Source organism: Chelonia mydas, chromosome 2 (assembly GCF_015237465.2).
Source record: "Chelonia mydas isolate rCheMyd1 chromosome 2, rCheMyd1.pri.v2, whole genome shotgun sequence".
Taxonomy (NCBI): Eukaryota; Metazoa; Chordata; order Testudines; family Cheloniidae; genus Chelonia; species Chelonia mydas.
In genome coordinates this window covers 119549586-119576422 of record NC_057850.1, presented here as the reverse complement: position 1 = coordinate 119576422, position 26837 = coordinate 119549586, and the positions used below count along the sequence as shown (strand labels likewise).

Genomic DNA, 26837 nt, shown 5'->3' with positions numbered 1-26837 from the left:
ATGCACATGTAAAGTGAGGTGGTGGCCTTGGGGGAAATAGAGGGTCGGTGGGAGGGGGCAGTGGGTAAGAAGAGGGGGTGGAGGTTATTTAGGATGTGCAGGGCTGTGGCGGCCAGAGAAAGAGGCAAGAGCTCCAGGGCTGTGGCTGCCAGGGAGTGATGGTCCTGCTTCACAACCCAGCTCAGTGGCTGCCGCGGCAGGAGACCCCCTGCCCCTTCCCATCCCCAGCTTGGAGACTGCCGTGGCGGGAGAGAGAGGGAGAGACCCCCCCGTCCCCTTTCCCAGATCCAGATCGGGGGCTGTCACAGCAGGGGAGAGAGGGCACATCCATTGCATTAGAAAGGTAAGACTACTGTTATGAAAACATGAGTTATGTGCTTTTATTTGTAGTTTACTACTACTTTTTTTTATATAGTGCTTTTATCCAAAGCGCTTTCCAATAGTTAGCTAACGGTACAAACAGAATTTGGAAAGATCATTAAGTGGTCCACTGAGACTCTCAGCAATTTTCAAGTGGTCTGCGAAAAAAAAACGTTTGAGAACCACTGAGCTAGAACATTGTTACAGGTCTCGTTGGATTCAGCCAACGCTACCACTTGATCCATCTCAACAATAGTGGTCATGCGAAAGGCATTCTGACTCCAGTTGTCTGGATTCCCAAGGCAGGTCGAAAACACGGTTGAGGTTCTTCCCCCTTTGATGGGCTAAAGCTATTCACTGAATCCACTGATGAGTCCTTGCATACTCTTAAGGATTCCAGAGCCACATTAAGATCCCTTCAGATTTAAACACCTTCAAACAGTTAGTGGATCCCAGACAACAGTGATCCTGTCCCAGTTCATTCTCAGAATTCCAGAGATGTTATGAACTGCCCAGGAAGAAATCAAGGTTCCAGAGAAAGAGACCACCTGCTTCCTCTGCGTCTGCTTCTGAAAACTTTTATAGTTTAAGCATCAGTTTTGATGTGCTGGTCTTGGGCCTGGAACACCACAAAACCAAGCTGCATCTACACCATTCTGTGTACCTTCTGCCATTTGGAAACACTCTCTTCTACTTTCTGTCCACATATAGGAGAATCACATCAGGCAAATGATGCTGGAGGTTATGAGTTCAGGGTATGCAATCCATTTTACCTCCCTCTCCATACCTACCCTGACAGATTAAAATAACCAAAATTCTCACTGTCTTCAGGACAAAATGCAAAACCCATCTCTATGATTTACTTTCAGTGGAACATAAGTAAATGTTTAAGTGCTTTCCTGAATATAGACTCTTTTCTGAAGCAAGACCTATATCAATTGATTCTGATAAAAGAATTCCTCCATTAGAGGAGAAGTGATTACTACTGTAGTAAGAAGTCTTACTTCTGTAACTTATTTTCTGTAAGTGGCTCAGATACCATAATGATCATGGTAGAAATATCAAGAAAGTAAGCGTTCTTATTCGATGTGAGGGGAAGAACTATTCTATCTCAGATGCTACTACATGTTAATTGTTGGCGAATACTTTTTTTAATGTTGACGAGTGTTTTAGGTTAAAATCTAAGGGTTTTTTAATCTGACATCCAACTGCCTGGCTAAACCATGTTATAGCACAATTTAGATGCTGAACTTTTTTTGTAGCCAAAATTGCTTTCATCAGACCAGTATGGTAAAGGCTAAGAGTTATCAACATTCAGTAAAGTTGTATCACTTTCCAGGATATGATTTGTATTATTTCTAGATGTGTCGTCAGAAAAGTCAGCAAGAAGTTATTACATGCTTTCCATGTTTTCACAATATATGATTCTCGTGGGTAGTTAGAGGACTTGGGTTCTATGCTTAGATTCACGGTAGACTTTATAGTGGGACTTGTGGAAGTTGCTGGTACTCTGTCTCTATGTAGCATCCCCATCAGTAAAAATGACAATAATACTTTACTTAATCACAAGAGTATTGTGAGAATAAATTTCATTGTTTGGAAGTTACTATATATGTGCAAAGTATTTACTCAATTTACATATTTAGCAGATATATCTTTCTCTTTATATTTAGAAAGAGATTCGTAGTTCATTGGTGCTTTCCATGCTGCAACAGATGCTAATGGAAGATAAGGCAGATCTGGTACGAGAAGCTGTGATCAAAAGCCTGGGTATCATCATGGGATACATAGATGATCCAGGCAAATACCAACAGGTATCATTCAGGGCTAAAGTCCATATGTATATAATACATGTTACGATGCATCCATGCTTCAGACACTTTTGAATATAGTATTTTTCATGTAAATTACTCACAATTTAGTCACTGTGACCAAAAAAGGAGGAAAAGTTACATATCCCGTTATCTGTAGTACCTCAGGGATGAGCTTCGTATAGGGTACTTTCTTCAACTTGTCCTTCTGTTTTTCACATTGAAGAGCAGTTACACCTCAGCCCCAGTACTTACTTGCATAAACCTGTAGGGACAGTGCCTAAGCATCATATGTTAAGGCTCTAATACAACTTTTTAATCTCTTGCAGTTATAATCCCTTTTTGTGGCATCATAATTTACCTAGCGAAGTTTCGAAATGAAATACTGAAAATATATAGCACAGCGTGTACAGAAAATATATAGTGTAGTATTTATATTATATAATAGGAGCAGGATATTTTCAGAATAGAATGTTTTCCAGTTGTACTTTTTTAAGTTGGCGTTTAAAGTCTGTTCGTATCCATCTTCTTATATGACTGTCTTTTCACCTAGCTAACTTCACCCTTGCCAATGTTTGGTAATTTAGCTTATATTCACTATTTTTTTTAAAGAGTAAACTAAAGGAGGGAAGAAAATTACTTGTTTGAGGGTTACTGATATGTATCAGTTTTGTAGGCCATCCATATACTACAGTGACAAGTACTTTTTATATCAGTTTAATAACTCTAAAATAACAGATAGTAATCTAACCCTTCTAAATGCACATTTCCTCACTGCTTGAGATATATTCTATTTTTTGTAATCTGCATTTTGAAAAACGATATATACACAAGAGTTGTAATATGTGCTTTACTGTGTTCTGCCAGGGTTTCGAACTGCTGCTTTCAGCTTTGGGAGATCCCTCAGAACGAGTAGTTAGTGCAACACATCAGGTATTTTTACCCGCCTATGCTGCCTGGACTACAGAACTGGGAAATTTACAGTCGCATCTTATACCTACACTGCTTAATAAGATTGAAAAGTTACTCAGGGTAGGTGTTCAATTCATACATCTCTAATTAGATTTCTTTCTATGTATCTTTATCTGATATGCACACTTAATTTTCATATCACTTAAAAAAAAAAATACAAGTTCCTACAGTGGTTTGTGGGGAGAATTTTTCAGGAGATTTTTATGTTGGGATTTCATAGCTTTTGCTCTTAAGAAAAAATAATTAGATTGTGCTTCAGACCTTGTAGTCAACATGCCTAAATTTAATGGAAATGGTAGGAAACAAACATTTAAATGGACTGAAGTAATCAAAATGGATAGTACTAAAACAAAATGAAAACATTGTCAAGAAATAAATAGCAAAATAGAAAGGCCTCATTCTTATCTCAAAAGTGCAGATCATGTATTTTCGAATTCTCGACCAATGGATGGGTTTGTGAATTCTTGTCCAGCACCTGTATGAAAGTTGCATTCTTGAACTATTAATCTTGATCCTTCAGAATATAAGAATGATCATGGAACCTAACCACTTTCAGAACTAATACAAAACTTACTTATTTTTATTTAATTCTACTGTTTTTTCTAACACATAAAGAGGTAGACGCACACACAAGAATTGTGAAGTCATTAATCTTGTTCTTGCAGGTATGGAAGGAGTGTGCAAGGTGTGTTTTTGTTGATCGTTCTTGAGAGAGACTAAAATATGTGGTGATAGGGGATCGATAATTGACATTTAATTGACATTAAACCAACAAAAAATACGAAAACCCTTAAAAAACCTCATACTTGTATTTCAGGAAGGAGATCATGGGCTGGATGAACATAAGCTACACATGTATCTTTCTGCTTTGCAGTCCTTGATTCCTTCACTGTTTTCACTGGTACTACAGAATGCACCTTTCACAAGCAAAGCTAAGCTCCAGGGTGAAGTGCCACCAATAGAAGGTATCTAATTCATTAAATACTATGAAAACTTTCTCTAGAATCCAATTGATCAATCTAACATCAATCAATAATAAATACATAGAAAAAAGCTAGAAACTCTATAGGGTCAGGTGAAATGGTCTCAAGTTGCAATGGGGGAGATTTAGGTTGGATATTAGGAAAAACTTTTTCACTAGGAGGGTGGTGAAACACTGGAATGCGTTACCTAGGGAGGTGGTGGAATCTCCTTCCTTAGAAGTTTTTAAGGTCAGGCTTGACAAAGCCCTGGCTGGGATGATTTAATTGGGGATCGGTCCTGCTTTGAGCAGGGGTTGGACTAGATGACCTCCTGAGGTCCCTTCCAACCCTGATATTCTATGATTCTATTAAACTATATTTTAGTTGAAATATATGAGTCTGTAGAGTTCTTATGTAGAACAGTGGAAATTGTAATGTAAACTTTGTAGCTTTATATAACCTCACTGTATGTTTAGCATTGTGGTTTTAGGTTTCCAAACCCAGGAACCTTTTTTTAATCTCAAACTTTTTCATGTGCTGTCACTGCAAATCTATTTTAGTAGTACATCTCTGGAGTTGCCTGAAGTTCCCTTAATGTAACCAAGCCAATGGAGAGACTTATTTGCTCCCAGCACTAACTTGTAAAGCTTTGCCATGTCCTTTTTCTCTTTGTTCCCCTCTCTCTCTTTTTTGGTGAAACTACATTTTTTCCCCCCATTTTACTTAAGAGTTCAGATCTAGTAGCAACAGTAAGCTAGTATGTTCAAAGAAACAGGAAAATCTTAATGAACTACAGAGATTGTCAATAGAAAAAGAGTCCAAAAGGGTAGCCATTTGTCTAATAACACAATATTTCAGGTTTCAGAAGTAGCAGCCGTGTTAGTCTGTATTCGCAAAAAGAAAAGGAGGACTTGTGGCACCTTAGAGACTAACAAATTTATTTGAGCATCCGATGAAGTGAGCTGTAGCTCACGAAAGCTTATGCTCAAATAAATTTGTTAGCCTCTAAGGTGCCACAAGTCCTCCTTTTCTTTTTCAGTTTTTCAGGGAGATTGTAATGCGGGTCAGAGGTGCCTGCTGTTGAGCTGTACAGCTTAGGGCTAAGCCAGCCCTGATTACAAGATGCGCCTCACCTGAGATGAATCAGGTGATTCTAACTTAAAAGGCAGCAGGGTGTGGTTGAGAGTATCAGAGACTGCCGGAGGCAGGAAGCCTAGAGAAAGCTCAAGAAACAGAAGCCTGAGAATCTATAGCTGGCTTGAAGAAGCCGCTGCAGAGAGTAAGATGGGCTTCTGCAGAGATAATGAACTGTGACCCAGATAAGGAGAAAGGGGCTGGGAATCCCTCACCCCTAACTATGGGGAGTGACAAGTTTCAGAGTAGCGGCCATGTTAGTCTGTATTCGCAAAAAGAAAAGGGGGACTTGTGGCACCTTAGAGACTAACAAATTTATTTGAGCATAAGCTTTCGTGAGCTACAGCATCCGATGAAGTGAGCTGTAGCTCACGAAAGCGTATGCTCAGATAAATTTATTAGTCTCTAAGGTGCCACAAGTCCTCCTTTTCTTTTTATGGGGAGTGAGACACTGGACTGGGGTTGAGGCCTGGTGGGAAGTGTTCCTCGAGTTCGTTTGAGAATCCCTGTGAAGCACAAAATGGGATGGGACACTGCAAAGGCACCCCAATCACAAGTAGGGATTAGGAGATAGTACACACCTACTGTGCTATGAGGATGATTTTTCAGCTGCTAGTTTCTTTATATGGTTTTCCTTCACTTATCCCAAATTAATACTTTTTTCCCTCTCACCTGTGTAAACCAATTACATAATGTAATCAGAAGCTGTCTGCATTTCATGCCTGTTTAAGTAGGCAATTTTTAAACATAAAAGGTTTAGCAAGCAACCATAAAATACTTCTTGCATGGGCTTTCTGATGATCACTCTCAAGAATAGCACATAGCCAGTAATACATAGGGAAATACATCTTAACTGCTTTAAAGTCATCTTTTGTTTCATTGGTTTCTCTGAGTCAGGAGGTACAATAATGTAAGTGGTACATTTTTCACACTGAAATAGTAGTAGAGGATAATAGTGCAGGACCTTCTCCACTTATTGCATACCTACACAATGTCTAAACAGGCACTGAATAGACTGGACTGTAGATACACTATAATCAGCCCTCCGAGGCTGTAAAATATTTTTACATTACATTAGTCTTTTTAGGCTTTACTGGCAATACTGGCTCTATAGGAAACTTGGGGATGCTGTACATAATCCATAACCCTACACAAACAGTAATGTGCTGTGTGTACATACAAAGGATGTATGAATATTTTAGATTTTAAAAATTCTAAAAGTTAACTGATATGTACATCTGAATTTTTGACATTAACGTATAACTGTTAAACTTTTACTGCCATCAGTGACTCAGATGAACACTTACCCTAAGTCATAGAATCATAGAATATCAGGGTTGGAAGGGACCTCAGGAGGTCATCTAGTCCAACCCCCTGCTCAAAGCAGGGCCAATCCCCAATTTTTGCCCCGAATCTATAAATGGCCCCCTCAATGATTGAACTCACAACCCTGTCTATGCCTAGAATACTATAAAGTTTCAGAATTTAGGTAGAGTGACAATTTCTCCATTATTAGAGACACAAGGTAGGTGAGCTCGAAAGCTTGTCTCTCTCACCAATAGAAGTTAAGAGATCCAGTGGTCCAATAAGAGATAATACTTCATCCACCTTCTCTCTAATATCCTGGGACCAACATGGCTACAACAACACTGCATACATAAAGGAAGAATCTCATGTATGCAATTTCCATTGATCTAGTAACTTCTGATGGAATCACAAGTATGTTCTTTTTGAGTGAATTCAGCAATAGGGGACATCATGTCCTTATAGTTGAACTTTTTTGCAGGGTACAGTTATATACGTGTTCAGGAGGATTTGAGAGTATAAAAACAAAATTAGGTTAATATAATCCATAACCATTATGTTAAAAATATTGTCTTAGGTTCATAAGCTTGCCTCCAGAATTCTCCTTAGCCTTCTTTTTATGTTTTGTAAATTGATGAATTTTAGCCTATTTTCTATGATCAAAAACATAGAATTCCCTTCAGATTAATATGGAAAGAAGGAAATAGTCTTGTGATTTAAAGCATAGTACAGGGAATCAGGAGACCCAGTTTTCTATTTCTTGCTCCTCCACAGAGTTGCTATGAGATCTTTGGAGAATCTCCTAGTCTCTCTACTTCCTACCTCTCTACATCTGTTTCCCCATCTGTAAAATCCCCACCTACCTTTATGACTTAGACTTGACCTATTTATTTCTATAAAGCACTTTGATAGTTTAGATGGAACATGCTGTAGAAGTTCAAATTAATAATTATTATTTTTTAATTATGGACATCACGTCAAGGTTATCTTTTGCTCTTTTTTTAACACATGGTTTTGTCTTCTGCTGTTACAGTGACTAGATTCCCTCGGCCTGTGTCACCTCTTCAGGATGTAGCTACTATCATTGGAAGCCGTGAGCAGCTAGCTGTGCTGCTGCAGCTTTATGATTACCAACTGGAACTTGAGGGTACCACAGGCTGGGAGACTTTGCTATGGGTTGTCAATCAACTGTGAGTGTATCTGTTTTTCCTGCCCTCCTGATACAAAACTTTCATGCCTTCTAAATAGTTATTCGTGAAAAGTTCAGGTTCTTTTCATTATCTTAATATTTAACTGTCATTTTTGTTTACTTTGCAAACCTAAAAACCCGAGAATTCCATTCTTTCTGATTTGTTCAGGAAAAAATATGGCCTTTAATGTGTTCATAGATTAATAGTATTTGTACCAAAAAGTTATGATTTCCTCTTTGTGCTGATCTAGAAATACATCATTATGTAAGTGAGTGAGGATTCTGTTATTTTGAGACGCTTGCAGAATATGGTATTCCACAATAAAAGGGTGTATTTGAAACTCAAGTGCCAAACACTCCTAGGGGATGGTATTCCACTATCCCAAACAAAGAGAATTATAGAAGGGATTACTTCAACTGTTAATGTTATTGTATTAGTGGGATTAGAATTGGCAATGATCAGGAAGGTCAGTGATGATGTACAATTTGCAGTCAGTTTGTAGGGTGAAGTGGAATCACAGAGACGAAAACGTGCAGAGTAACTTTTAATGTGCTGCTACTTCCTCTTTTAGGTTACCACAGCTTATAGAAATAGTTGGCAAAATCAATGTTGCCTCAACTGCCTGTGTCCATGAATTCTCCAGGTTTTTCTGGCGGCTTTGCAGGACATTTGGGAAAATTTTCACAAACACTAAGGTAATAGAATTCTTCTGTATCTAGCTTAGATTCATTAAATATAGAAATACTTAATATACAGGATCATATTTACATGATGTGCTTACAGGAGAGATGAGTTATAATATTTCATTCCAGGGTCAAAAATCACTGTCACATTTTCACTTGCCAGTCTTAAACCGGCTCTTGGCCACATTCTGTCTTTCTCTCCACTCATCTTGGATTCCATTTGTGTCTCTCACCTTTCATGATGTCTCTTTATTCATACTACATGCAGGGATTCTGTTCCCAGACTGCCATCCTACCCCACTTGAAATGAGGAGGAGCCCATTGACACACTACTTACTCTTCCTTGGTGGACACATTGGGCTGGAGACTCTGGCCTAATTTCAATGAAATATGACATCAGTTTCCCTTTAGCGTATATAGTATGTTAGACAATACATTTTGTGTGCCAAATATTATTCACATATATCTGCATGTCCTTCATTCATTCATATTTGATTGTTGATTTAAAATAAGTATTCTCCTCGTTCAACATGTTTAAGGAATGCAAGGCAAGATCTATTGTAAATCAATAAAGAATAATATTTTAAAGGATTATAATTACTCAGTAAAATTTTAGAGATATGTGAAGATCAGCTGAAAAAATAATTGTCCATTTTGAAAATATTTTAGAGTAAATGTCTGCACTGAATTTATTTCTATCTTTTAAAGGAGTATTTACAAAGACTGACACAAGTATTTTGGAGCCGTAAGAAGTGTCTCCATAGAGAAGGCTAATTCCACATTCTAGTCTAAGGTCACTTTTGGACATGAGCCCTAAACTTATAAAGCCTTTTGGTATAAATTGTCATCACAGGCTGGGGGAGAAAATTTTGGGGAAGTTTCAGGGAAATCCGTCAATATACTTGTGTTGAGTTGTAAAACCTGTAAATCCCTTTTCTCCCCTCCTCCTCCCCCTGCCACTGCTTTTGCAGTAAGCATAATTTTTGTGGTACTGTGCAGTTCAAATAGAGCCTGGTTCTGCCCATTGCTGAGTGCCTTCTGCCTTCAAAGTCAACTATTGATGGTGTTTACCCCCTCATTCAGTATCAGATGCTCAGTATAAGGCTTGGTTTCATGAGATCACACTTCCCTTGAGTTTTGAGAAAACTTGGGGAAACTTTCAAAGTATTCTGTCAGTGTCTGCAAAATTTTCATTTCTCTGGTCTTTACATGCTTTTATAAATAAACTGACACTTGTTACAGATTTTCTTAAATTGGGTACCCATCTATTCTGTAGGTAAAACCACAGTTCCAAGAAATCTTAAGACTGTCTGAAGAAAACATTGGTGAGTAGCACATTCATTTTTATTAACATGAATAAAAATCAACCTCATCCTGAACTGAGGAAAAATTGTAAACTATTTGTCTCTGGAATCGGTCTATGAAAGTGATTAAAATTTAAAAAAAAAAAAAAAAAAAAAAATCTGTAATCAGAAGTTAGTTTGAAAGTAAAATTCATTTTAAATTGACATGGCTGCTTTAATTATGTTTTTAAAATGAAAATAAATATTTGCATAATACTGTCTATTTTAATTGAAAGGCCAAAGGAAACTGATTGCTCAGTGCTTTTGAAAATCAGGCCACTTATTTAGGTGACCAAATAAGGATTTAAGCATAATTTTAGGCACCCATTTTTTAACATCTTGGCGTGAGTCTGTAGCCAGAACTGTCTAATGTATTTTGACCTGTTTGAACACTCTTGTGCACCTTAAAATAAATTGTTAATGCTGCTACTGAGCTACATGCCAAAACTTCCCACAGTTACTAACACCAGTTCAGCTGCACCACTCTTGGTAACATTGAGTTACCTAGCATAGATGGCTCATGGACTCCAGCAGCTGTTTTGAGCACCATTTTAATTAGTTGTGCCTTATTTAATTGGTCCATTGTTGAAAATGCCTGCTGGGACCAGAGAGCCATCTACGCTAAGGCTCCCAGTGGTGCGGCTGAACTGGCATGAGCAATGGGAGGAATTTTCAATAAATTACCTAGTGTAGGAATTGTTTGCAGTAGCAACTGTATCTCTCCATCGTTTTTCTTCTGTCAAGCCTAGAATGTTGCTTAAACATAGATCTCAAATGTAGTACTCTTTGTACCCTGTCAAAATGTTGAACATGTAAACTTAATGAATCACTCTTAAAGGTGAACATGCTGTAATATTGTCCAAAAGTAATTAATTGCAAGATAAGGAATTCTGTTTTAAATTTTTCTGATACATTATATCAATGACTTTAGATTCCACAGCAGGGAATGGGGTACTAACAAAAGCCACAGTACCCATCTATGCAACAGGCGTCCTTACATGCTATATTCAGGTAAGTGTGATTTTTTTTTTTTAATTTAGTATTCAAATGTAGAACTCCCTCTACAGCCCTTTGAATAAATTACTGTATGTAAATTAAACTTCAAACTGTAAAAGAGGATGGACAGATTACCATGATAAATATCTTAGAGAATTTCTGATATAAAAATCAAAAGCCCAGTAATTTGTAGTAGCATCTGAATAAAGATTGGTTTATAATTGGGTAACTGTGATATTTTTGTTTGGTGTTGGTAAATGAAGAAATTTTGATTTCTTATAGCTTTTTTTCAGCTGCTTTATGATGTATAAAAGAATTGAAAGGTTTTTTTTCAAAATAAGGAGGATTGTTTTTCTTTTAACCTTCGAAATTTGGGTTTTTTCTGTCCTTGAAAATTTCAGGGTGACTGTGGCCACATCTGCACAGGGGAAATTTGCCCAAAATAAATTTCAGTCTGTGTTATAACAGTTTCAGATGAACGGATATTATTAGCATTGATTGAGAGCTCTAGCATACACAAGACTCTCAAACAGACTTTGTATACAGTCCTTTAGTCAATTTTGAAATCCGGTCTATTCAAAACAGTTGTAAAAACACGTCCAGTTGAGGGAGGTTTTTTTCTACATTCGAGGTCCCACCAGTACAAATATTAAGTCAGCTAAAGCTGTGGATAGGGGGGTTGTAAATTTTCCCAGTGTAGAAGAGGCTTGGATGTCTGGGTTTATGACCGCTACCATGGGAGAAAGTAAAATTTGAATGAGCAGATAAACTAGAATTCTTCTAGATATTTTGACAACTTCTATTTAACTAAAATATTTGAGCAGAAAGATCTCTTGTTAAGGATTACATCCCTTCATTCTAAGGGCTAAGAACTCTCCTAATACATATGTGGGTCATCCATAAAAAGGACTCTAGCAAAACTGCAAGGACCATATTTGATGCTCTTAAGCTTGAAATCAGGTACAGAAATTCTTCAGAGAAAGAACCCTTTCAGACTTTGGTTTCCTTATTATGTATAAATAAAGAGGGCACATTTTCTTATCCTTTACAGATCACCTTTAAAGACCCCAATAGGGGTTTTTCTAAGTTTTATGAATTGGAAACTCAGTGAATGAGATCTGCTCCAGCAGCATCCTTGATTTATCATGACTTGTGCATTTTTTTCCATTATTGTGGGACTATTTTCTATTGATTGATTATTGGATGACTTGGTCTCTCATTTTTCACTGAGTTCTCCCATATGAAGAAAAAGTAGTTAATTACAAATGTAAAATCTTTACAGCATATGACAATGTGCTTTTACAGTGTTAAGGTGAATAAAATGACTCTCGGACATCATGGGATCACAAGGCAAAAGTACATTTATTAGGAGGATGCTTAACTTTAATGTTATGTAGTACCATCTTTAATCTAGTCTAAACAGGTTTACTGTCTGTCAAGTTTTAAATGCAAAAATGTCAGCAAACTGATTCAAATTAGCAGATTTCTATTATCCAAGTACTCCAGAGAATTATTTAGTTGATTTAGTTTGGAATGTTGCTGCTGGTAAAAATTTGGGCAGTTCCAAATATATAAGGAAGCCATGGTCTTCAGAAATGTTATATAGGTGGAGCTGGTAATAACCATCTATTATTAAAGTTGCCCAATATTTCCCATTATAAGACTGTGTTTTCAGTTGCTTATAACTGCCAACTTTTAACTGTTTGGGCTTATATTTCTCATTCTGAATGTCTGCCTCAGAATTTTTTTTCTTTTAAATTTCAGCTAAAACATTCAGACATTTCCAAGAATGAAAGTAGGAGAAAAGACATTATTTTGCCCATGTGAGAGGGGGAAAAAAAAATCTGACATTTTATTTGAAAAGCTCTAGCACCCCTGGCTTTGAGGCAAGGACTTGAAATTTGGCAGTGGGGTAACCTTTGTCAAGGATGTGGCTTTTGCCCTTCCTGTGAAAATTTGGCCAAGGTATAATCCTTTGAAACATCTCAGTTTGCACATGCTTAGTAGAAGCTTCTTTGCTTTTAGTGATGGTAAGCAACTGTTTTAAACCAAACTCTTCACAGGTGGGCACTAATTTTGTTTCTCACTTTCTGGATGGCTGTCTTAAGACTTGGGGGAGGGCTCTGATTTGCAGGAGAGCTGAGCACTGACAGCTGCAACTGAAGTCAGTGGAAGCTCTTCTTTGAATATATGAAGTACTATAGAATACTAAGTACGCTGAAAAATCAGGTCCTAGGTGTTTCAGTTGGGCAGCTAAATTAGTGGCAACTTTTGACTTTAATCTGTATTCATCAGCTCCCCATAAGGGTATTGGGAAGACTGATCAGTGAATGTTTATGAAACACTCAGGTATTACAGGGATGAGCACCATAGAAAAGTGCATTAGCAAATTAATAATTCTGTCTTCAGAGCAAGGTTTAAATAATATGCAGTAAATAAGGCTTGGGACCATACATAGAATAGTGAGAAAAAAACAAAATATTGAATAGCTTCTCATTAATTGATCAACATCCATTGTGTGCACTGCATGAGACAGGATTCCTGTGGCAAAAATATAGTCTCTGACACACTATACCAGAATGCATATGGGAGCCAAATTAAGCAAGGTTAATTCTCGTCTTTCCACTTTTCAGAGCTTGATTTTTCAACCGTGTGTGTGTGTGTGTGTGTGTGTAATAATGAAATTGTACACTGAGTGGTACAAGTTTGCCAGACAGTCAAACATCCCTGATGTGTAGTTCGAGCACTTACAACTGCTTAACCCAGAGCATATTAATTTTGCTTTTTTAATGAAAAGGCAATTTAAGAGTAACTCAAGTCTTAATAGAAACTGTTTTAAATTAAAAATGAATCTATGGTCTACAAAATTAGAAAAACTTTGTACATGGAAGATGTGAAACATTTTAGATTTTATTGAACAGATTTGAGATTGACTCCGCCTTTAAATTTTTTTTAAAGTAGTGTAAAGAAAGCCATTTAACATTTTGCCATGTCTCTCTCGTTCCCCACTTCCCAATTAAAAAAAGGTTAACATTTTGCAATCCTCATTTTACATCTTAATTTAGAATTTATTCAATTGGAAATATATAGTCGTGTATTGCAAAAACAGTAAGTCTCTTCAGTCTTCATTCAGCCTGGAATTCTCAAAGACACTTTATAAAATTAAAAGGTAATGTTACCTTGGTTAGGAGTATGGATAGCTGTAATCAGTATCCTCCAAGCAATTTTAAACAAATTTAGAGCAAATGCAATTGACAGATATGTCAGATTGTGAAATGCAAACCATCCAGTCAGAGGGTAGGGCAATGGCAACGGTCCAAGCCCTAGAAAGAGGGCACCCTCAATGCACCCTTCATCTGTTTATCGTTTATCTGAACTCTCCAAACCTCTTATATTCTACCCATTGCTATTTAAGGCATGCTTTTGTCATGTCCTTAATATGCTAAATGGTCCATAATAGTATTAACCAATCCTGGAACAACATACAAGTGTGTATGCGTGCACCACCACAGAGTCTGAAGGAAAAACATTCATTACATATACTTTTGAATGGATACGGGTACGTGGACAATAAAAAATATTTCAGAAACTATGAAAAATGCTTGGATAGTGTTCTTTAAACTATTTAATTGCGTTTGTTTTGTTAAAATAATATTGGTTTTATCTTGGATATGAATATTAGATTGTATAATGAAATATTTAAAGATTAGACATGTCTGTGATGCTCTTCCCTTTAAGCTTACTTAAATCTTTAAGCCATAGCATAACTTATAAAACTAAAATTAATGTTGCATACTTTCTTTTAGGAAGAAGACCGCAAACTGTTAGTTGGATTCTTAGAAGATGTAATGACTATGCTTTCACTATCATATGCTCCTCTTGATAGCCTGAAGGCTTCTTTTGTGGAACTGGGGTAAAGTACATAACATGGAATTGATTTTAAATGGTTTAATATTTACAAAAATTTTCATAATCTACTTTCAGCTATAAGTATAATTGCAACAAAAAGTCAGGTGAATTACGCATATAAATCAGCTTTACTTGATTAACTTAAACAGTGGTAAACCCAATATCTACTGTAAAATTAAGCCAGAATGTATTCTATATTTGAACATTTCAATAAATGTTTTGTTCCCACTTTATGGATCTTGAAAGCTTCTCTGCCTCACCAACGGAAGTTGGTCCAGTAAGATATTACCTCACCTACTTTGTGTCTCTAATAAATTTTTTGTCACTGTAAATCATTCAGAACAAAAAGTGGCTTTCCTGAAATTTGTTTTGAGAGGATCAGTTGCATGATACAGCCCATTTCCCCACCCCCATCAGTAAAACTGATTTTAAAAAAGTCTCGCTCAAATGAATGTTTTTGAAGTTTAAGTGTTTTAAAGAATGCACATTTCTACATGCCTTTGAGGACTGCCTTTGCGGTTTGTAATCAGACCCACTCTGCACATAGTGTTAGCTTGACTTTTATTTTCTTCTAGCGCAAACCCAGCATACCATGAACTGCTGTTAACTGTACTGTGGTATGGAGTTGTCCATACTTCAGCTCTTGTTCGGTGCACAGCTGCTAGAATGTTTGAGGTAAGTGAGTATCAAAACTCTGTTACACAGAGCCTGAAATTGCAGTGTATTTAAAATAAGTATATTCATCTCAGTATCTGAAAATGTATGTATTGTGTTCTACATCTAAAAATGTCTCTGAATAGGTTGTGTACTGTGTGATGGAGCAGCAAATTATTACGTTGTACAATTTTGGTTCTGCATTTGTTGCATATTCAAGTTAATTGAACAATGTTGATGCTTTATCAACTGCTTGCAAGACATTTTTATAGTAATTTGTGAACTCATCTTTGTTCTGCTACTGACTTCAGTGTTACATTTGATCTTTGCATGCTGAACAATGTTGATTGGATATGAGAAATCATTTCAGTACTGAACTCTGTGTTCAAACCAGTTTTATTTACCTTGTCAAATTTGGAAATGTGCTTGCGTAAATTTGTATGTAAGATTTGCATGCGCATCTTGAACTTGTTGATCCATTTGTTCTTTTTTCACCTCGAACGCACTTAATTCATTGATGGCATAATTCACAGATTAACTGTATTCATAACCTTATTCCTATACTTTGCCTCAGTCTTTAATAAGGCTAAAAAGGATCTTAGGGATAATGGTAGCATAGGAATGAGGGTATGGAGGTAGATATTACCATATCTGAGGTAGAAGCGAAACTCGAACAGCTTAATGGGGCTAAATCAGGGGGCCCAGATAATCTTCATCCAAGAATATTAAAGGAATTGGCACATGAAATTGCAAGCCCATTAGCAAGAATTTTTAATGAATCTGTAAATTCAGGGGTTGTACTGTATGATTGGAGAATTACTAACATACTTCCTATTTTTAAGAAAGGAAAAAAAAGTGATCTGGCTAACTACAGGCCTGTTAGTTTGACATCTGTACTATGCAAGGTCTTGGAAAAAATTTTGAAGGAGAAAGTAGTTAAGGACATTGAGGTCAATGGTAAATGGGACAAAATACAACATGGTTTTACAAAAGGCAGATCATGCCAAACCAACCTGATCTCCTTCTTTGAGAAAGTAACAGATTTTTTTAGACAAAGGAAGCACAGTGGATCTAATTTACCTAGATTTCATTAAGGCGTTTGATACCGTGCCACGTGGGGAATTATTAGTTAAATTGGAAAAGATGGGGATCAATATGAAAATTGAAAGGTGGATAAGGAATTGTTTAACAGGGAGACTACAGCGGGTCCTACTGAAAGTGAACTGTCAGGCTGGAGGGAGGTTACTAGTGGAGTTCCTCAGGGATCAGTTTTGGGACCAATCTTATTTAATCTTTTTATTACTGACCTCGGCACAAAAAGTGGGTGTGCGCTAATAAAGTTTGCGGATGATACAAAGCTGGGAGGTATTGCTAATTTAGAGAGAGACCGGGATATCATACAAGAAGATTTGGATGACCTTGTAAACTGGAGTAATAGTAATAGGATGAAATTTAATAGTGAGAAGTGTAAGGTTATGCATTTAGGGATTAATAACAAGAATTTTAGTTATAAGCTGGGGACGCATCAATTAGAAGTAACGGAGGAGGAGAAGGACCTTGGAGTATTGGTTGATCATAGGATGACTATGAGCCGCCAATGTGATATGGCCATGAAAAAAGCTAATGCGGTCTTGGGATGCATCAGGCGAGGTATTTCCAGTAGAGATAAGGAGGTTTTAGTACCGTTATACAAGGCACTGGTGAGACCTCACCTGGAATACTGTGTGCAGTTCTGGTCTCCCATGTTTAAGAAGGATGAATTCAAACTGGAACAGGTACTGAGAAGGGCTACTAGGATGATCCGAGGAATGGAAAACCTGTCTTATGAAAGGAGACTCAAGGAGCTTGGCCTGTTTAGCCTAACGAAAAGAAGGTTGAGGGGAGATATGATTGCTCTCTATAAATATATCAGAGGGATAAATACCGGAGTGGGAGAGGAATTATTTAAGCTCAGTACCAATGTGGACACAAGAACAAATGGATATAAACTGGCCAATGGGAAGTTTAGACTTGAAATTAGACGAAGGTTTCTAACCATCAGAGGAGTGAAGTTTTGGAATAGTCTTCCAAGGGAAGCAGTGGGGGCAAAAGACCTATCTGGCTTTAAGATTAGACTCGATAAGTTTATGGAGGAGATGGTATGATGGGATAACATGATTTTGGTAATTAATTGATCTTTAAATATTCGTGGTATATAGGCCCAATGTCCTGTGATGGGAGTTAGATGGGGTGGAATCTGAGTTACTACAGAAAACTCTTTCCTGGGTATCTGGCTGGTGAATCTTGCCCATATGCTCAGGGTTTAGGTGATTGCCATATTTGGGGTTGGGAAGGAATTTTCCTCCAGGGCAGATTGGAAGAGGCCCTGGAGGTTTTTTTGCCTTCCTCTGTAGCACGGGGCACGGGTCCTCTCTGCTCCTTTAAGTCTTTAAACCATGATTTGAGGACTTCAATAGCTCAGACACAGGTGAGAGGTTTTTTGCAGGAGTGGATGGGTGAGATTCTGTGGCCTGTGTTGTGCAGGAGGTCCGACTAGATGATCATAATGGTCCCTTCTGACCTTAATATCTATGAATCTATACTCGCTTCAGAATTGTATTACAAGCCAATTTCTGTCATTGCCTGACATTGAGAGAAAAGTCAATAGTATTCATAATACATTGCTTTATAGTTTTATATTTGTCACAAGAAAATATAGAGTAACTCTGTGAGCTCTCCCCATCTCTGTTTTCATACTGTGAAAATTTATAGACATTCTATAGAACCACTAAGTTTGCCTGAATTTGTTTACTATCTCCTTAGCCATCAAATCTAAAAATATCAGAAGTAGAGAAATACAGTAGGATGTCCCAATAGCTTTCCTCAGTTGCTTGAAGTACAAGGGCTTTTGTGCTTCTCACACCTGAAAAGTGTATTTATCTCTTTTATAATTGCACTAATTCCTTATGCATGAGACTCTGGTACTTCGTGTGTCATTGCACACTTGATCCAGGTGCAGGATCAGAGCCTAAATCTGCTCTGAGTAGCAAAGAATTAATTAAATCATAGGCATGTTTTAATATAAATAGCTCATCACCAACCAATCTATTGCTTCTATTAATACTTTCCCCCGCTTTAGTAAAAGGCAAGTAGTATATGAAATATTTTTCTTTGGGGTCATATTTTGTCCTCAACTATATCCCTGCTATTCCATTTGGTTGTAAATGTATTGTACTGAGGGGAGTGGCATCTACAGCACCTAGAGCAGTGCGCTCACAACTGTGGTTGGGACCCACCCTTTATGTTGGGGCGGGCAAGCTTTATGGCTTGAGGGCCACATCGGGTTTCCGAAACTGTGCCTCCCCAAACAGACAGACGTGGCCCGGCCCCCACCCCCTATGTGACCACCCCTGCTTCTCGCCCCCTCATGACACCCCCGGGATTCCTGCCCCATCCAACCCCCCCGTCCCATGACCGCCCCGGATCCCCCGCCCCGACTGCCCCCCCGCCACCCATCCAACCCCCCCTCCTTGCTGAGTGCCCCCCCAGAACCCCTGCTCCCATTCAACCTCCCTGTTCCCTGCCCTCTGACCGCCCTGCCCCCTATCCACACCCCCGCCCCCGACCGCGCTGCCTGGAGCACCGGTGGCTGGCAGCGCTACAGCTGCGCCTCCCAGAGCACCAGGACAGGCAGCCGCGCCGCCCTACTGGAGCCAGCCACGCCACTTAGCAGCACAGAGCACCGGGTCAGGCCAGGCTCTGCAGCTGCGCTGCCCGGCAAGAGCTCGCAGCCCCGCCACCCAGAGCATTGCGCCGGCGGCGCAGTGAGCTGAGGCTGCTTGGGAGGGGGAACAGCGTGGGAGGGGCCGGGGGCTAGCCTCCCAGGCCAGAAGCTTAGGGGCCGGGCAGGAAGGTTCTGCGGGCCAGATGTGGCCCACAGGCTGTAGTTTGCCCACCGCTCTATGTGCTATTGTAATAAAGATGTTTTAGAACTCAACAGGATCCTAAGCCAGCAAATAGCCCTAAAGGGGAAGCAGCAAGCAGTGTGGTTCTGGCACTGGATTGGGGGTCAAAAGATCTGCCTATGCAACCTTAATTAAATCACTTGATCAGTTCGTGCCTCAGTTTCCCCCTCTGTAAAATGGTGATACAGCTACCCACCATTAAAGCACTTGCAGATAGTCTCAAATGTTATCAAACCATTCTGCTTGGCTTACCTTTTGGAATATTAGAGCCTCACTCCTCTTTGCTTGCTGGAGGCCCTTGGCAACATCTTTGAAGGACCTCAGTCATAATGGCTGTGGCCTGAACTGTAATGTTTCTTCCCATCCCCAAATGAGGGGCAAAATAAGTGGGTTTTGAACAGTCTATATTGTCTGATAGTAAAACAAATTATAGTAGGGGAAAAAACTTTCTCCTGAATTGCAGGGCATATGCTGTTGCAGACATTTTCCTTAAACATAAAAAAACCCCTGTTTTTTAAATATCACCATTTCCTAAATGTCAGTAGCATGTAAGTAGACATTGCACTCTCACATAAACATTTGGGGTGAGATCTCATCCTTGCTCTGATACCTTTACTCTGTGTAGGAGGGCTGGAGTGGGGTAAACGGATCCTCAAAGCCCTGACTCTGGCCGTTGAAGGATTCCCTTGGCACAGGCACTGCGGAAAACAGTAAGGTGCCTTCTGAGGACCCTGTCTCGAAACCTGGTTTTCCAGAAGGAGAGCAGGTTTACAGGGGCCAGACCACTGCATACAGCATTGCTGAGGTTCTGAGCAGTCCTGTGTCCCATGGGGCAGCCCTTGAAGGCTGCTGTAACTTGGACAGGCCTCTAGGATTGTCTAAGTTACATCGAGGGCCCCCACAGCAGTCGAGGATTGAGAGGTACAAAGGTGACCTAAAGCCACCTTAACATCCACCCCACTCTCCTTGGACTGAGAGTTCTGTGTTGCACCTCTGTAGACTTAGTATGTGTAGACAGCTACAATAAGTAGGTCTATAAAGGAATTAAAATACAGAGTAAAAATAAAAATATTGTGTTAGTCTCACTGTGTAAATTTATATGCTGAATATTATCTGGCTTCCCCCTTTCTGCTGTTTCTGTGCTTTTAATTGTTAACATTTTGCCAGTACTTCCCAGTTTTGAGTGTTAACCCAAATTTGACTTGCGCTGGTTTGAACACTATTCATGCATAGTTGGGTTATGAGCTTTGTTGGTCTGTATGATAGGTTCTAGTTCAGGAACGCTTATAATTCAAATATAAATCATAAAAGAGAGCCTCTTTTTACCTTCAGGTCAAAAATATATTTTACTATGTTTTAATGGAAGTGTTGCTCAAATTGTGATGGAACTGAGATCATTATCTCTTCACTAATAATGTCAATCCCAAGCTTTCTTGATGTAATTAGTACATTTCCTCAAGACCTTTAAAAACAAAAACAAAAAGCTGCAGTGGGTAAAAAAAATTCAGGTTTTATATTTGCTCACAAATTATAGGAATTAAAAGTAAAAAGTGTACATTGTATGTTTATTAAATGCGAAAATGGTCATCTAATCACTGAACAAAAGTAGGCTAATCTTAATTCAACAAACAGTGGCCATTTCCTTAATGGCAATTTAAAGAGCTGTACTTAAGATGAGCATTTCAGCGATTTTTTTCAGCTGACCTCACAGTAAATAAGCATGGAAATAATTAGTATGTAATGTAATTATGTAGTTGGAAACCTCCTTTTTTTGTGCTTTGGGGAATTTTTTTTAGTGTTGAAAATTAAATCAAATTTTAGATTAAAGAAACACAATGTTCATACCAAATGGAGAATAACCAGTGCACAAAGTTGTGGGATTTTGCCTATTTAGTTTGCTCTGAGTGTAATGCGTACAAATTATCCTGAATTCCTTTTGGACTCAAAGCCCTTCACCCCCACTGTTTAATAGATCTGTAAAATGCTCAAAAATATAGGACCCAGGCTTCATTTTATTACTGCTGCAGATCCTTGGAAAGCCAATTTTCTCTATTTCACCGCTGACTTCAGAGTTTGACCAAGTGGGATTCTGAAAAGTAGCCGTATCTGTCCAGAGAAATATTTTTAACAGGGATTAATTTATAATTTTGAAAATGGGGAGAATTTGGGGAACGTCCCCAGGGGAGATTATAGAAATTGAGAGGTCGGAGGGGATTGTGGGCATAGCAAACCAATATTGCAGTGACCTAGTCTGTTCCCTGCATCATCATCAGCCTATAAAAGTTGAACAAAAAAACATTGCTAGTTCAACTTGCCTTCTGGGTTTTTCACTGTGATCAACTTTCTCCACTGTGCTACAGTAAATATTGGTGGAGCCCAGTGTACTGGGAGCATAATTCCAAGTAGTAACTTAGTAGGTACTCTTCTAGTTGGGCTAAAAATAAAACTCATTAGAAAAGATGCAATGTCTCCTGACTTTCAAAATAAAGTTTAGGTGTCTGTTTCTGGAAGCTTTAATTTTTAACACTTTGAGCCCTTTTTAATTCAGTCTCAAACTACTCCATGAATAAGAAGGTTCAAATTTAGGCACCCAAGTACTGAGATAAACACCAAAATGCAGAAATGGGTTCCCAAGCGATTGTTTGAGAGTTAGAAACAGACTGCATTTACAGTGCTTCGTATGCTATAAATTGTTTAACTTGCCGTATACCCACATGGCCCTTCTCTGTCCTCTGGTGCCACTGTTTGGTAAAGGCAAGAAATTTAGTTTGCTATTTTGGTAGAAGTTGAAATAATTACTATATCATTGAAATAGGCAGTGTAATTGTAGCCATGTTAATCCCAGGATATTAGAGAGAGAAAGTGGGTGAGGTAATACCTTTGATTGGACCAACTGCAGAAGTTGGTGCAATCAAAGATATTACATCACCCACCTGGTCTCTCTAATATCATTGATGCATCTTCTGAACATTTCAGAGTTCATTGAAGAGGTACAGTTTGTGTTTTATATGCTATGAAGTAGCCAGGGCGGATTAGGGTTTTGTGGGGGCCCCTCCCCACCCCCCTACCCGCTGTCTTCTTTCTCTCCCCCTCCCCCCCCCCCCCCCCCGCCCCTGGTGCTCCTGCCGGGGAAATGGGGTTGGGACATGGGGGCTAGCCCTACTCCGCCTGCCCGGTGCTCTAGCCAGGGGGTGGGGCGCGCCAAGCTCCTGTGTCGCAAGCCCCCATGGAAGTATCGGGGCGGAGCATGGCCAAGCCCCCGCTCTTTGACCCAGCTCCCCGGCTGGAGCACCAGGCGGGCAGAGCAGGGTAAGCCTCTGTGTCCTGACTCCGCACCCTGTCTGCAGCACTGGGCAGACCGGCGTAAGCCCCTGCACCCCAACCCAGCTCCTGGGCTGGAGTAATGGGCGGCCAGAGCAGGTTAGGATCTGGGGGCACCCGTTTTTCTAGGGGTCCTCAATTGGCCGGGGCCCCGGGCATGGGCCCTGTTGGCTCAGTGGCTAATCTGCCACTGGAAGTAGCACATAAAATAAAATTGTGGGTTTTCTTAGGTGGGCACAAGATAGAAGAAAGTCCACAATACTTCCATCTTTTAAATGATGCAAATAAAATACCCATTTGGGTAATCATTGAAGTTTGGGATTTGTCATTTATGAAACACTTTTACAGAGGCTGATGTTCGCTACTTGGCAAAATTAAACTCTACTGAGCAAGCAGCATGGTTATTTCTGAAAAAGGAAATCGGGTATATTCACATGCCCTTTAATGTGACCTTTTAAATTGAAAACACTTCCAGATATTTTTGGGCACAGGAAAAAGTATTCATACACAACATTTTCAAATTTGGGATTTATTGCAATAAGTAAATCTATAGTTTTCGTATTGGGAAGTATTTGAAAATCTGATAGTTACGGATTATCAGATTTTTTTACTTGCCTGGACCCAGCAAGGATGGTTTGAGGATGTTTGGGATGTTTCACATGCGCTGCTTGATGGCTCTGATATCTAAAGTATTCCAAAAATATTATGAGGTAAGCCTAGTGGCATCTGAGAAGGTGCTTGTTATGCCAAGTTACAAAATGTACAGTTTTAACAGTAGTGGTCCTACAGCTTCAGTTTAGTGTTGGAAAATTGCATGCATTCAGTCTGGCAAAGCAGTTCATTTTGCACCTGCCAGTCATATATTAGCAGCAAAATATAATCCCCTTGACTTGGAACTGTATTCAAGTATGCTTGAATTTCAAAATTCAAATTTGCATCACTTTGGTATTTCAAATGACTTGCAGTCTAACAAGTAAATTACAAGTTAGACTGTTTGTTTCCTTTAGTGGTTATTTGAGTTTCCAAATAGCAAAAAATCTGGAAAATATATAGACCAAGACACTTTGTTTGAACAGCCTCCATCAGGTTTGAACTGACTGCCAGGCCACCTGAGCTTTCTTCATGCCCTCTGCATATATAAAGCACTAGTGTAGCTGTATTTGCTTAGCTTCTAATTTTGGTTTGCTTTTTGTGTTTTTCTTTCTCTCTCCTCTCTCTCTCTCTCGGTTGTGCCACTCTTCTTCCCATGATACTGTGCTCGCTCTTTCCGTGCATCACCTGTGATACCCCCCCTGCTCTGACCACTCAGCTGTTGGTGAAGGGGGTACATGAAACTCTGGTAGCTCAGAGAGTTGTTCCTGCTCTCATTACTCTCTCCAGTGACCCTGAAATGTAAGTTTACTGCTTGCCTTATACATTAAGCATCCCTCTGAATACTTGTCAAGAAATAACCATCAGTTTTCTTTAATATTCCAGTGACAAAAGCTTTCTAATAGAAAAAAGCATGTTGCATTTAAGATGAGCCTCTTTCAGTTGCAGATAAAAACTAGATTGACTGCCGTATCTAAAAGTGAAAATTATTTTGGCAATAACTAGAAGATAGTAAAATTACAGAAAAGTATTTTTAAATTGAAAATTGTTACATGTACATTAATTCTCTTAAATAAATAATTGTTTGAATATTAGTGTTTTAATATATTTGCAGTCAACACCTGCAGATTTCAATTATCAGCCTTACTGCAGTAAATCAAATGCGGCGAATGTTCCTTATAGTGCTACCACTGTTAGCTTGGGGAAAATACATAGACAAGACTCAAAATATTGAAATGCAAAATAATCTGTTAGCGCTACCATAATCTCTGATAGGTAACTGTAGAAGTTCAGTGCCTGTATACACATTTCAAGGGCCAGCATACTGATGTGATATTTCTTCCAAGATGAGGAGGGATGCTTTTGCTGATATCACTAACAGGTTGTTACCAGTAAGTGCCAGAGCATGAACAAAGAGTTTTGACCATTTTAATGTCTTGTGTGAGTGACTAAACCAACAAAGGCCCGTGAGTCTGCCTGCCCATCCTCAGTCACAGCTAACCCAGTTCTCCTTCCAGTTTACCAAACCATTTTTTATTGCATGTTGACTGGTTTACAGCTGACTCTTCGAGGCATGAGTGAAGCCTTAGTTGACAAGCGGGTTGCTCCGGCCCTTGTTACCTTGTCCAGTGATCCTGAATTGTGAGTTTCAGACTGAGACCTTGAGTTAATCAAGTCTTTTGAGCATTTTTCCTCATCTGCTTATTTTTTTTATTTTGTCAGTGCTAGAAACTAATATATCTTAAAGTACTAACTTTGAATTTGCATTACTTTTCATTCTATTCATTCTTAAGGGTAAACACAGCTTAAAGATTTTTTTTCTCTTCTTATAGCTCTGTAAGGATAGCCACAATTCCTGCTTTTGGTACCATCATGGAAACAGTTACACAGAGAGAGGTAGGAATATTGCATATCATAAACAAACTGAACTATTAGCAGTGGTCAAACTATTGCTCAATCATATAGCAGATGGTTGAGTTTGACAAGTATAGTAACTTACTGCCAAACTGTGAGCAAGAGATACTACTTATAAATTAAGTTTCTCTCACAGTAATGTTTAAGAAAATCTGCAAGTTTCCTACCTTTTGCAAAACAATAGATTTACTATTAGAAGAAATTCTTGTTTCAAACACAAAACTCTGTCTTACAAAAGGAGGGAAGCAGAAGCTAGCTAATTATTCTGTGTTAGACTTCAGGATTTTCTACAGTGATGCTCTTTGTGAAGACATTTCTCATTATGGCACAGAAATCCAAAATATCAGCCTGATAGGAGTTAACTGTGAAGTTGGGAATCAATGACAGTTTTATTCTGAGTTTTAGGAGATTCTAAAAGAGAACTTTAGAATAATAGTACATAGGGGTATTGGATGTTTTGATGGATTGATAATAAGGCATTAGGGCATTTTCCTGAGTGAACTCCCTTCAGTTGTAATCAGAGAAGTATAAATATTACATTTATTTACCCTGTGTTTACAAGACCAAGCATAATTTAGAACATAAAAGTGGATTTAACAAAAAAGAAAATAGCTGACAAATTAGCTAAGAGATGTTGGTAATCCAGCCCTAAAGTCATGCACAAAAAATAAATAAGTGGTTTTTATTTAACTTTAAAATGCTAATGAGAATCCTTTAAGTAGCCAACAGTTAAATCTATTTGAGGAGTACATTATTTGCTCCTATTGTTTTTTTGGTGTTAAATTGATAGATTAAAAAATTATGGTGAATATGATTAACAGTTTCATAGTTTTACAAAAGTTAGGCGTATCTGCCAGCAGGAGGATGTATACTTCATTTTGCTTAGTGTGTGTACAATAAGAGGTATAAAAAGCGCACACAACTTTCTGCAGAGCTTGCATTCTTCCTGTAATTTCAACATGTTCTTAAATCCTAAAATAATATGTTTGAGGAAATGTGAATAAGAAGTCAGTGATGACTCACAAGTACAGTTTTTGGAAGATGGATAAGTAGCAACTTCGTAGTTTGGAATTCATGTTATATATTGCATTTAGCTAAAAAGTCCTTGGTTAACTATCTGAAATAAGTATATTAATTGCTCCTATTATAAAACTCTCTCTTTGTAACATAGAGGTTATATGTCATCCAGAAACCTACCATAGAAGACCTCTTACCAGGAGAATGTTGCTTTACTTTTTATCTGAATGCTTTTAAATGCTATTCAGTCCTTTCAAGTTTGAGTGCAGAAAAATTTTCCAGTTTGTACATAATATTTATCTGTTTTGATAATGTAAAATGCTTTTTAATTTTTTTTCTGGTCTTTTTTGTCCATCCATGTGCTCTCTTTAATTTCATTAATTATTTGTAAAGTAGTTCCCTCTGCCCACATCCCTTCCCTCCATTTCTCACCAGGCTATTTCTGATATTTAAAATATTGATAGGGCATTTAATACTTCAGTTCTAACTAAATAAAAAAATGAAAATAATTGGGAGTAAGGAAACATAATAATGGAGTCTTTGGGCAAATCTGTATATGGAACAATTCCCTTAATCAAGTAAGACATTGTGATAGCATCCTAAAAGGCAGGACACAGAAAAGGAGTTTAAAATATGCTGTAATAGAGAAGAATACTAGATTAACAACAACAAAATCAATATTGTAAGCAATTCTGAAAATGGATAGAAAACAGAAATATACTCTAAGTGAC

The 26837-nt window shown here is 38.4% G+C and overlaps 1 protein-coding gene across 9 annotated transcripts in view; it reads left to right on the top strand.

The window, feature by feature from the left end:
* The window catches only part of RELCH (RAB11 binding and LisH domain, coiled-coil and HEAT repeat containing), a 119902-nt gene that overhangs the window by 69190 nt on the left and 23875 nt on the right, over positions 1-26837 (top strand). For 6 of the 9 annotated variants that reach the window (XM_043540211.1, XM_043540210.1, XM_037893272.2 and 3 more), the window contains 11 exons: positions 2034-2174; positions 3039-3203; positions 3961-4108; positions 7578-7734; positions 8306-8429; positions 9694-9742; positions 10692-10771; positions 14563-14669; positions 15241-15340; positions 23894-23976; positions 25008-25071. In XM_043540211.1, the coding sequence (XP_043396146.1) occupies positions 2034-2174; positions 3039-3203; positions 3961-4108; positions 7578-7734; positions 8306-8429; positions 9694-9742; positions 10692-10771; positions 14563-14669; positions 15241-15340; positions 23894-23976; positions 25008-25071 (1218 nt within the window). Of the gene's footprint in view, positions 1-2033; positions 2175-3038; positions 3204-3960; positions 4109-7577; positions 7735-8305; positions 8430-9693; positions 9743-10691; positions 10772-14562; positions 14670-15240; positions 15341-23893; positions 23977-24733; positions 24817-25007; positions 25072-26837 lie in introns of those variants that run through there. The other 3 variants (XM_037893271.2, XM_037893273.2, XR_005224427.2) reach the window with 2 other exon arrangements.